Raw genomic sequence first — 12,984 nt, 5'->3', positions numbered from 1 at the left:
GTTGTCCCGTTTCCACCGTAACGGCGCTGGATCTCATGCCGGAGATGAGTCGCGTTCGGCGGGGGAACTGATAACTTCAGACCGCCGCCTGCGTTTCACTCGTAGCCGAAAAATGCTGTGACTGACTCCATAACCTGTCCATAAATAATCAGTGTACAATTCTGAAAACATATTTTAACATCCTAACTATTTATATTCTGTATCTTTTGGAATAAAATAATAAAATTTTATGCAAGGCATCAGGCGTTTCCATCAGGCAAAAAAAACCGACGCGACACTCGTTTAGGTGACTCACATCGCGCCCCTGTATGTTGCTTTGCATAAAATTAAACGATATACAGAACAATAATTAATTTATTTAACATACACAAACCTGTATTTTACCTAAGACATGCACCAATTTGACGGAGCTGCACTGCTCTCTCCTGAAGGGGGCGCTAAAAGCCGATAAATAACTCAACACCTGGGTTATGAAGTCTTACCCAGGATCTGGATAACACAAAAACTACTCAAACCCCAAAAAAGGCTTAGCCCAGGACTTGCATAGAAAAAATAACCCAAAACTGTTTGGCGTATTATAATTTAATATCGGTTTGGGCTCATGCATTTCTTAGAAAATGATATTGTGATAAAATAATTACTTAGCCTACAGGTATTTCAATATCCTTGTAGTCTATATGCTACTCAGCCAAATAATTCGGAAAAATCTAAAACACTTTACTCATTTGTCACGCGATATTTAAGTTATTTAATCAAATCTTTTATCGAGGGTCTCCATCGAGATTAATCTTTAAATCAGACGAAATAGCCTTTTCAGTTCAGTTCAACTTTATTGTCAGTCTCAAGTGCCATTAGCAAACATACAAAAGGCCTATTATAAAACACAGAAACAAACTTTTTATGAAAGATAATTATGTCTCCACATAGTTGACACTCCGGTTTGACTCCGATTTTTGACTACGATGGTTTAATGTTTTTGCATTTCAGTAAAGTTCAGCGTGAGTTAATTTAGTTCCTCAGTGTTTTTGGTATCGGGGTTCTTTAAAGTAACAGATACTTTTAAAGTGTTGAATTCTTTTTTGGAACTTGGAAATTAAATGTTAATTTTTTAAAAGTGCAATCGCAGAATTAATTATTATGCACATGCGCGGATATATATTTTGACAAGGGCCTACACAACATGAACTGTTATTTTATTAATCATAATGCTTTCAGATTCGAATCTATAAAATATAGTGTTGTTTATTTACATGCATGCATGACGCAGACATTATCGGAATATGCCCGAATATTTTACAAGGTGAGTGAACTGAAGAGGAATGAGATGCGCTTAATGGAGGCGGAGAGAGACGGGGAGGAGTGCTGGGAGAGACTTCAGTGAGACTTTCCACCCTCATCATCCTCTCCTGTCTTCTGTGAAGCGAGGTGAAGCAGAAAATGCTCTCGGCCAGCGCAGGGTAGCGTAGAGGTCAGCGCCGATGCTCCGGTACTCACACCCGACACGCACGAGTGGAATAATCGGGGCGGACGATCACCTGTGGACATGTATCAAGGTGTAACGATGACCACAAACCACGGACCCGCGTCTTACGAGCCCGGTTTCCTCCATAACGCCGCGTCTGCGGCCGCTTCAGCGGTGTACGTGACACCCACCCGGGTCACCTCGATGATCCCGGCGCTGCCGTACCTCCAGACGCCGCAGCAGAGCAGCCCCGTGTCCGGACACTCGGGATGGACGCAGCCGGGCGCGGACACGGTCGCCTCTTACAACTCCACCGGCGGGCACCATCATTCTCCGGTGTCCAGGTTCACTTTCTCCACGAGCCCGCCGTTAAGCTCCGGGGTCGCAACAGCCCGGGAGACCGCGACCTACACGAGCCCGCTGAACATCTCCACTGGCGGGCGGGAGCACTACGGGTCCCGGGGCCTGAGCGGCTCCTATCACAGCGGGTACCCGGCCTATGTCAGCCCGAACATCGGAGGCTCATGGGCGGCGTCACACTTCGACAGTTCCGTGCTGCACAGCCTCCAGTCCGGAGGACCGGCCGGTGCCGCGAGACACCCGAATTTAGGTGAGAATTATGTGTAAATAACACATAAACTATAAGATGAAAGAGTATTTGAGATTTTAAAATTCTACAGAAAATTTTAGAGTTTTTTTTTACGTGCACAGCAAAGAAAATCGAAGTTAAAATAAAGATTAATGCAGTACAAGAAAAAACTCTTTCTCCTTAAAAAGAATCACGTTTAATTCAATATGTTGGCCGTGAAATTTAGTAGCAATTTTTGAGTTTCTACACCAATTTTGTAATGTTCTCATGGCTGACAATGTTTAAATGAGAATTTAGCAAAGCTTAAAATGACTCATCGTTATGATTAAAACGAAAGTAATGATTAATTCAGTCTGTTTTGTCTAAAATATGCTTCATGTGGTGAAATATGAATTCAGTTTGGGCCTTAATAAACCATTTGATAATTTGGGCCTCATGTTAGCTGAGAAATTATGAAAAAGTTGTTTTTTTCAGTATTTTTCAACTAATCGAAATATACAGTTACTCATAATAAATATGCATTGCATAAAATGTCGAGGATATTAAACTTATGTACATATAATTATAATACAAAGTGAAAATGTGTAGCTGTCACTTTAGTGTATCTAATGTAATCAAATTTGATTTGGACAAAATAGTTGATTTTGATGTTATATTGAATGCATTAATGGATAGGCTTTTTATTATGATGATTTTAAACAGGTTTGCAATATATTTGAAAACTTTCTGTATCGTCTTAATTTTATAAAATCCATATTAATTTTTTATATGCTTTATAATGAAATTAGTCACAGATGAACGTTTATCAGAGAGACACGAGATGTTTTAATTATAAGAACTTACACGTGCAACACACGATTTATAGATAGATAGATAGATAGATAGATAAATTAATCATTATAATAAATGACAAATGTTTAATACCTGTTTTAATTCCCGCAAAGTGTGTAAATATAATTTTGCTTGTTTCTTGCCATGTCTTCTTAATAATATATCGGGTTTTCAAATCAAACTTTAAATTCGACAAACAAGTCTGTTTTCAAATATATTCTTTTTGAGGCCATATGTGAACAATTACGACAAAAATATGATTTTCTAGGCTTTTTTTAGGTTGATGTGAAAGTGGTTTTATATGAGACACGACTGAGAAAATAAAAAATGATTTCGTCTCAGAAGATCCTTTACATTTTACTGAAGACATAATATGATTATTATAATGCACATGTAAAACAAGTTTTATTTTTAATACGTGAAATAGTTCATTTTGTAATATTGTCTGGGTTTGACTGTGAACAAAAAAAAAAAAATCCCTAAATTATTAATCAATATACATTTTACCACTGTTTATTTTATGGCTGTATAATTGTTGTTTCAAATGGCATTTATAACAATTACTTGAGAGTGTCATTTAAATTATTTTATTGGTAAGTCTACGATTAATTAATAATATACTTTTTGTAAAACTATAATCGAACACTTTTAATAACTTTTATTTATTCTGATAAATGAAGTGCGCGCGCCGCAAAAAAATATAGCATATTACCGGAATTAAAAAAAAAAAAAAAAAAAAAAAAACTAAAAAACAAATTATTTTAAAATAAAAAAATAATAAAGGTATTTTTTCTACATAATACCTTTAAAGGATGAATCGTTATTAAGAATATTCTAATTCATTCTTAAAGAATCGAAAGTTTATCTAAAGTCTATATCGAAATTAATTAATTAAACTTGACAAAACAGAGTGAAAGTGAAAACAAATCTGCAGTTATTGCACACATATTTGAATAGATCATGTTGTAATGTCTAAATGATTTGGTCAGCTGTGCCACACGCGATTTCATTTATATTAATTACTACAAACTCATTGATAAAGATTTGATTACTGATCATTTCTTTCATTTTATTGTTATATTGTGGCGTTCAGAGTGAGACATAATCACAGTTCTGTGTGCGAGATAAATGATGTTTGCTTGAGAAATAAAATAGCTGATTTTTCATTAAACTTAATAGCTGATATGAATAAATGTGACCTTTGAACATGAACACGTGCTATTAATAGTCTGTCGTAAATGAACCCAGAGATGGACTTTAATACGGACATGCTGCTGGAAAAAATATGAGACGCAAAAGCATATTTATTGATGACATTGACCTGCTTTTGCAGGTTCTAATTATTGTGATTATTTATTTAGCAGAGATAAAAGGCATTTTTGCTGGACTTTATATTTACTCTCTTAAAACTAAAGCTTCTGAAAGCAGAACTGGTTCCACAAAGAACATTTTTGAGTTTTTGAAGAGTTTTTATGGATGTTAAAAGTTCTGCATTAAAGAACCAAGAGCGTGTAAAATTCCCATAAAGGACCATTTCTCAAAACTGTGCATGATAAATGAGTGTTGTGTGTGTTTGACCTCTGAAGTGATTGTCCGAAACAACTCGTTATTTGCCAGTTGAGTGAATGATTTGTGTTTGACAGTCTTTTGTTCGTGTGGGTTTAAATCTCAAGGTTACAGCCTTGAATAAAGGCCACAGTGTGTCTCTTCTAACTCTTTTAATATCTCAAAAAACGCTGGTTTAAAAACATCCCAATTTGGTTTGTTTTCAGCTCAAGAGCTGGGTAAATATAGGAGCACATGATCGGTTAATTTTACCCAACAAATTGGGTATTTATTTATTGAGTAATTAATTCATTTTTACTATAATACGAGATTTTTTTTTTTTTTTACTTTATACATTAATGAATGTTTACAGATTAACTTAAATCCTCTACAAAAATGAAATACTCCACACAACCTCTGGTTTGATAATTCCAACCTGATATCATGCCAGTTCGTACTTATTTTACAAGGTACGACGTCACTCCTATAAATTAGTACGTGTTTTGCTAAATCATACCTATTTTACGAGTTACTAAATTCGTATGAATTCGTACGAACGACCAACCCTTAACTCCGCCCCTAAACCAACCCACCACTGGGGTTTAGACAAATTGTGAATGAGGTCGCAGAAATTCATACTAATTGGTCATTTATTTTCGATCATATTTTATAGTATTGCATATTTTATATCGTTTTTAATACATATACATACTACATTTAAGCTCGTTTAACAAATATTAGAAGTAATTCAAGTGTAATGGATCAGTCTCTGTTGTCTTGTTTCCACCGTAACGGCGCTGGATCTCATGCCGGAGATGAGTCGCGTTCGGCGGGGGAACTAATAACTTCAGACCGCCACCTGCGTTTCACTCGTAGCCGACTGATTTTTTTTTTTTTTTTTTTTTTTTTTTTTACTTCATGAAGTAATGTTTATGGATTAACTTAAATCCTCTAAACTTTAAAAAAAAAAAAAAATACTCCACACAACCACTGGTTGCATGATAATTCCTTTATTTTGATTATATTTTACAGTATAGCATATTTTATATCGTTTTTTAATACATATTGCCTACATTTAAGCTCGTTTAACAAATATTAGTAGCAAAAATGAAACATTTAGAAGTAATTCAAGTGTAATGAACCAGTCTCTGTTGTCCTGTTTCCACCGTAACGGCGCTGGATCTCGTGCCGGAGATGAGTCGCGTTCGGCGGGGGAACTGATAACTTCAGACCGCCGCCTGAGTTTCACTCGTAGCCGAAAAAAGCTGTGACTGACTCCATAACCTGTCCATAAATAATCAGTGTACAGTTCTGAGAACATATTTTAACATCCTAACTATTTATATTCTGTATCTTTTGGAATAAAATCATAAAATTTTATTCAAGGCATCAGGCGTTTGCATCACGCAAAAAACCGACGCGACTCTCGTTTAGGTGACTCACATCGCACCCCTGTATGTTGCTTTGCATAAAATTCAACAATATACAGAACAATAATGAATTTTTAGATAAAATAAAACGTACACAAACCTGTATTTTATCGAAGACGTGCACCAGTTTGACGGCGCTGCACTGCTCTCTCCTGAAGAGGGCGCTAAAACCCCGCGATAATTAACTCAACACCCTGGGTTATTACATCTGACCCAGGATCTGTGTAACACAAAAACTACCCAAACACTGAATAATAACCCCCCAAAAAGGCTCAGACCCAGGACTTGCACAAAAAAAATAACCCATGTTTTTTTACAGTGTATTCGTTTGTAATAGTGTTTTGCATCAGAACGGGTTTATGGTTTATGACTCTGAGTGAATCTGACAGTAACTTCTGCTCCGCTAAAGCGAACAGCTCGTTAAAGGTGTTTGAAAGCCTCAAGATCGGTTTACTGAGAGAGATGAATGATTTTGTGTGTCTCTCATTTGTCCACATTGATCCATCGCTCAGTGTTGTAGTTAAGGGCCCCTCAGGGGCCTCCTGTCTGATATATGAGTGCTTTCCATTTATAAAGATTAGCTCAGTGTGTGTGTGTGTTTGTGTGGATACCTCTGTCTCACATGAGCAACAGCGCCTCCTGCTGATCAGAAAATTCATTCAGAAAGCAGCTAGGCTTTTGTTATGAGAAATATCGTTTAAAAATGAATCTTTGATGTGAAACATTTATAGTTTTATTTTAATTTTTTTATTGTAGTGTTTACTTTTTAATTTTGCACTTTGATTTATTCGGGTTTTTTTGTTTTTATTATGTATTATTATTATATTAGCACGTTTTTTTTATTTTGCATTAATTGTTTTTTATTGCAGTGTTTTTTTGCTCATTTTTATTGTTCTTCATTGCAGTGTTTATTTTTATTTTGCACTATTTTTTATTATTGCAGGCTATTCAGTATTTGCAGCAAGTTTACTTTTAATTTAGAATTAACCTTTATTATTGCAGTGATTATATTTTTCACTTTTTTATTATTGCAGTGTTTATTTATATTTTTTATTTTGCATTATTGTTATAAGCCTTTTCAGTGTTTGCAGTGTTTATTTATTTAGAATTATATATTGCTTTATTATTGCTGTGATTACTTATGTTTTCATTTTTTATTATTGCAGTGTTTATTTTTATTTTTTATAAGTTTTTTCAGTGTTTGCGGCAAGTTTTTTATTGAAAATTATTCTTTATTATTGCCATGATTAAATATATTTTTTCACCTTTTTTATTACTGCAGCGTTTATTTTTATTTTGCATTATTTCTATAAGTCTTTTCATAATTTAAAGTTATTCCTTATTATTGTCATGATAAATTATATTTTTTCACTTTTATATTACTGTTTATTTTTATTTTGCACTACTTTTATTATTGCTGTCTTTTCAGTGTTTGCAGCATGTTTATTTGTTTTGTTTAGAATTATTCTCTATTGTTGTCATTTTTTATGTTTTTATTATTGCAGTGTTTATTTTGCATTATTTTTATATTATAATATTTTAATAATTTAATATTTTATAGCTATTATATATTAATATTATTATTTAAGTTTTGATGTTATTTTGCATCAATATTTGTTATTGCTGTTTACATTATTTTTCTTATATTATGGCAGGGTTGTGTTTTCATTAATTTGTATTATTGCCTTATTATTGCACTGTTTACTATTTTGTATTGTAGGGTTTTTTGTGTGTTTGCAGCATGTTGCAAATGCTTTGGCAAAAAAAACTTATTTTCTTCAATGCCAAAAAAACTTATAAACTGAACTGAGTTGAAGTTGCAAACAGCAGTAAAGGTCAGTTTTTAGTCTCAGATGTGCCATTCAGATCAGTGTTTTAAAGCTTCTGCAGGATGTAAAGGTCATGTGACCTCAGACTGTAAAACTCTTTAAAGTGGACCTTCGTTTGCAGGTGTTTTGATCAGTTTTGTCTGTCCGTCCTCAGAGCTGTTCGATGAGTTCGCGGAGGGTCGAGAGTGTGTGAACTGCGGGGCGATGTCCACTCCTCTGTGGCGGCGGGACGGGACGGGTCATTACCTGTGTAACGCCTGCGGACTCTACCACAAGATGAACGGGATCAACCGGCCGCTCATTAAACCACAGAGACGACTGGTGAGTTTTACTGACATTCACAATCACAACTCCATCCCAGCAGATGTGAAAATACATTGAGAATTGTGAAACTGATATTTTGTTTTGTTTTTTTGCACTATTTTTATTGCATGTTGCATGTTTTCATTTTGTATTATTTCAAAGTTTCAGTTGCAGCAAGTTTATTTTGTATTTTGCTTTAATATTTAATTTTATTGTTAATTGCAGCAGGTTTGTTTTTTTATTTTCGCAGTGCTTTTGCACATTTCTTTTATTATTACAATGTTTTCAGCATGTTTGAATTTTTATTATTTCAGTGTTTGCAGGACTTTTTATTTTGCATGATTTTATATTATTTTAATTGCAGCAAGTTTATATTTCTTGCATGACTTTTTATTATTGCAGTGTTTTTTTATTTTGTACTATTTTTTATTGCATGTTTTCATTTTTTATTTCAGTGTTTCAGTTGCAGCAGGTTTGTTTTTTTATTTTTGCGTTGTTTTATTATTATAGTGTTTATTTTTTATTTAGCATTATTTTTTATTATTGCAGTGTTTGTCTGTATTTTGCATTACTTTTGCAGTTTTTTATTTTGTACAATTTTTATTGGAGTGTTTTCATGCTGTTTTCATTTTATATTTCAGTGTTCGCAACAAGTTTATTTTTTATTGTGCATTACTTTTTTTGTTCTTTTTTTACTATTTTTTTCTATTATTGCAATGTTTATTTGTTTTTATTTTGCACTATTTTTTTATTATTTCAGTGTTTGAAGCACATTTATTTTTTATTTTGCATTACTTTTTTGTAGTGTTTTTTCCCCATTTTTCACAATTTTTATTATTGAGATATTTTCGTGCTGTTTTCAGCATGTTTTAGTTTTTTATTTCAGTGTTTGCAGCACATTTATTTATTTATTTTTGCATTACTTTTTGCAGTGTTTTTTTATTTTTCTGTTTTTTATTATTGCAATATTGTGTTTTAATTATTTAACTTATTTTATTTTTTTTATTTTGCATTGTTTTATTATTGCAATATTTTGTTTTAATTATTTAACTTGTTTTAATTTTTTTATTTTTCACCTTTTTATTATTGCAATATTTTGTTTTAATTATTTAACTAGTTTTAATTGTTTTTTATTTTGCATTGTTTTATTATTGCAATATTTTGTTTTAATTATTTAACTTGTTTTAATTTTTTAATTTTTCACTTTTTTATTATTGTAATATTTTGTTTTAATTATTTAACTTGTTTTAATTTTTTTATTTTTCACCTTTTTATTATTGCAATATTTTGTTTTAATTATTTAACTAGTTTTAATTGTTTTTTATTTTGCATTGTTTTATTATTGCAATATTTTGTTTTAATTATTTAACTTGTTTTAATTTTTTTATTTTTCACTTTTTTATTATTGTAATATTTTGTTTTAATTATTTAACTTGTTTTAATTTTTTTATTTTTCACTTTTTTATTATTGTAATATTTTGTTTGAATTATTTAACTTGTTTTAATTGTTTTTTATTTTGCATTGTTTTATTATTGCAATATTTTATCTTCAGTTGCAGCAAGTGTTTTTTTGTATTTTGCATTACTTTTTATTATTGCAATATTTATTTTTAATTTTTCATTATAGGGATGTTTTTATTTTTATTATGAAGATATGATTCAGATAAGAAGACTATCATGATCTGTCTCTCACTGGTCTGTCTCTCTGTCAGTCTGCGTCCAGGCGGGTTGGTTTGTCCTGCACTAACTGTCAGACGACCACAACTACTCTCTGGAGACGTAATGCAGAGGGAGAGCCGGTCTGCAACGCCTGCGGACTCTACATGAAACTCCACGGGGTGAGACACGGCTATCATTATTTTACTTTATCCTTTGGCAATACAAATGTACAGCTTCTTGTGCCAAAATCATGCACCTGAACACATGAACTGAAAGAGAGAGAGGCTGTAGTAATGTGTGTAACCAGCAGATGGAGACAAAGAATGAACAAAACAACAGATTCTGTGCAGCGTTTCAAACTTCTGCTCTTCTCTTCAGGTTCCTCGTCCTCTCGCCATGAAGAAAGAGGGAATTCAGACCCGCAAACGCAAACCCAAAAACATCAAGTCCAAACCTGGTGAGCGCCGACACTCAAGACAATCATCCAGTATCTTGAGAGCTTTACATGAAGAAGCATGTCTAGTTGAAAATCCAGTGATTCTGACCTTTGACCTGTCTGTGATTGACAGGAGCCTCTGAGGGTCAGACGGCGTCCGCTGCCGTGAACTCCAGTCCCACAGAGGAACCGCGAGCCATAAAGACGGAGCCGGACACGGCGTCGCTCTACACACACCATAACATACACACACCGGTCAGAGAACACACACACACACACACACACACACACACACACACACACACCTCATCTAACACTAGTTCTCTTTTAGAATTATAGAGTTTATGAGTGCATGTTAATTAAGAGAGTACATGAAATTCATATTTTTACACATATATTTATTTTATATATATATATATATATATATATATATATATATATATATATATATATATATATATATATGTGTGTGTGTGTAAATATATATATTTGTTTTTAAACATTAAATATTAATTTAAATATTAATTTTAATTACATGTAGATTATGAGCTATATATATATATATATATATATATATATATATATATATTAATTATATTATATAATATATATAACAGCTCATAACATATCTATATATATATATGTATATATAATACACATATATATATATATATATATATATATATATATAAAACATGTGATGTTATATATATATATATATAGTGATTTTAAATATTATGAATATTGATTTTAATATTAAATATAATAAATATTTAATATAAATCCATATATTTAGGCAGTTTTCTCTATTTTATAATTATTACTATTATTATTACAGTTCATGTTAATTGATTACATAATATATATATATATATATATATATATATATATATATATATATATATATAGTATAAATAATATATTGTTTATAAATATTTTTAAAAAATCATTTTATATATATATATATATATATATATTTGTTTTTAAACATTAAATATTAATTTAAATATTAATTTTAATTACATGTAGATTATGAGCTCTATATATATATATATGTATAAATATTGATTTTAATATTAAAATTATAAATATATAAATATTATATATGTATATCTATATATATATCTATATATATATATATATATATATATATATTATATATGTGTGTGTGTGTTTGCATTGATAAATATTATAAATATGAATTTTAATATTAAATATAATAAGTATATTTATATATCCATATATTCAGGCAGTATTTTCTTTATTATACAGTTTATGAGTTCCTATTTTATATATATATATATATATTTATATATATATTTAACATCGATAAATATTTTAAATATTAATTTTAATTACATGCAGAGCTCATTAATTTCAGTAATATATAATCATATAAATAATAATACAAATATGTAATAATTATATATATATATATTTCCTCATCTAAAAACTTAATGTAGAAAACTAAATGTCCATGTTATTCATCAGCTTCTCATTTACATTTTTTCATTTATTAAATTATTTGATTCCAAAGTTACTGGTTTGAATAAGAGACAGTAACACAATATCTTTCCTCCGTCTATCCAGGTCTCTGCCTTTCCGACTTATATGGGAACTCCAAGCGCAAATTCTGCTCTCAAACTTTCTCCGAGTGGATCTTCCAGCTCCAAAAGCGACGTCTGGAACAGCCTGATTCTGGCATAAGATCCGAGATGCTCCTCCTGAACGCGTCACTCTGCAGAACTTCATCCAAGACCAGACGAACCAATGAGCTTCAGTGATTAAATGCAGATGCCTGATGGGATACCGTACAGAGGAACCCGTGCTGGATTCAGATCAACAGATCAGCTGTAGCAGAAAACCCTGAACCAAAGACCCTCGAGTCCCAGCAGATCAGAAGAACATGATGTTCAGGATCTCGGCCTGATGGACCGTGGGTCAGATGGACTGTAGCATGTACTTTAAACCATGTGAATGGTGTTCACAGATGGCCCACAGTGGCGTCAAGCTTTGCACATGCAAACACAACAATATTCTCCTGAAAATGTAAAAATGTAGTTATTTTTGCAGTTCTGTTTGTTGCGCAGAACTTAACAATATTTAAATGAAGCTCAAAGCACTCCCGCTGTATCTTAATGGACAAATCTTTCTCCTTCACACCATATCTGCAGGGAAATGTTTATTTTCATTGTCATGAATATTATTAATCATGTCTATGAGCATATATATATATATATATATTCCAAAGATATAATTTTGACTGTTTTCTGTTGTTGTTGTCAAGATTAACGAATCAAACTGAAACCTGTTGCATCAACTTTCTGTCCTGAAAGCCACTTCCTTAAACAGTGCAAAAAATAACCCTCACCGCAAATTTGACTTCCTTTTAAAATCATTATCGCAGCTGAGCTCCTTTAATTTCATGTGATTAATAACTTCTGTATTTATTTCTGTAGCGAAAACAGGGTTACAGTTTTCCTTTCCAACTGGAAACTGCTTGTAAAGTCAATTTAAGCTTGTGCATCTGATCTCTTAGTGTAGATTAAACAGTGTTAGCGTTTCTCATATGTAATTCTTTTCTTGTAGCATTCTATAGTATTACATGTATATAACTGTATGCAAAATGACTCACTCCATGTTTAAATGTTGTTTTGAAAACACAACATATGTGAAAATTAGATTAAATGCTTGTAATTCTAAATTCAACTGTTTTCATTCACAGAGAGCGAGAACAACGTCTTTAACGTCCCTTGTGCGGTCTTCGGTCTTTGGGGTCTCCAGAGACCCCAGGCAACAAAATGTAATTTTGTAACAAAATAATTTTTTTTAATGTAATTTTAGTCTGTTTATTAATGTTTTTACTCCACATTTGTGCAGTTTGTGGAGGATTTATCATA

General features: G+C 31.9%; 1 protein-coding gene and 1 long non-coding RNA gene across 2 annotated transcripts in view; one reads left to right on the top strand and one right to left on the bottom strand.

Moving 5' to 3' along the window:
• Positions 1-1,304: 1,304 nt before the first annotated feature.
• On the top strand, positions 1,305-12,788 carry gata4 (GATA binding protein 4). Its single transcript, XM_048207876.1, has 6 exons — positions 1,305-2,072; positions 7,841-8,007; positions 9,702-9,827; positions 10,027-10,105; positions 10,218-10,339; positions 11,675-12,788. The coding sequence occupies exons 1-6, from the start codon at positions 1,544-1,546 to the stop codon at positions 11,789-11,791; spliced, it is 1,140 nt and encodes a 379-aa protein (XP_048063833.1). The 5' UTR covers positions 1,305-1,543; the 3' UTR covers positions 11,792-12,788.
• LOC125278589 overlaps positions 11,994-12,984 on the bottom strand; it is a 5,514-nt gene continuing 4,523 nt past the window's right edge. Inside the window, exon 3 of the long non-coding RNA XR_007187182.1 lies at positions 11,994-12,125. This is a non-coding gene — a long non-coding RNA (uncharacterized LOC125278589). The remainder of the gene's footprint in view (positions 12,126-12,984) is intronic.

Source organism: Megalobrama amblycephala, linkage group LG11 (assembly GCF_018812025.1).
Source record: "Megalobrama amblycephala isolate DHTTF-2021 linkage group LG11, ASM1881202v1, whole genome shotgun sequence".
Classification (NCBI taxonomy): Eukaryota; Metazoa; Chordata; class Actinopteri; order Cypriniformes; family Xenocyprididae; genus Megalobrama; species Megalobrama amblycephala.
This window is presented reverse-complemented; position numbering and strand designations above follow the sequence as displayed.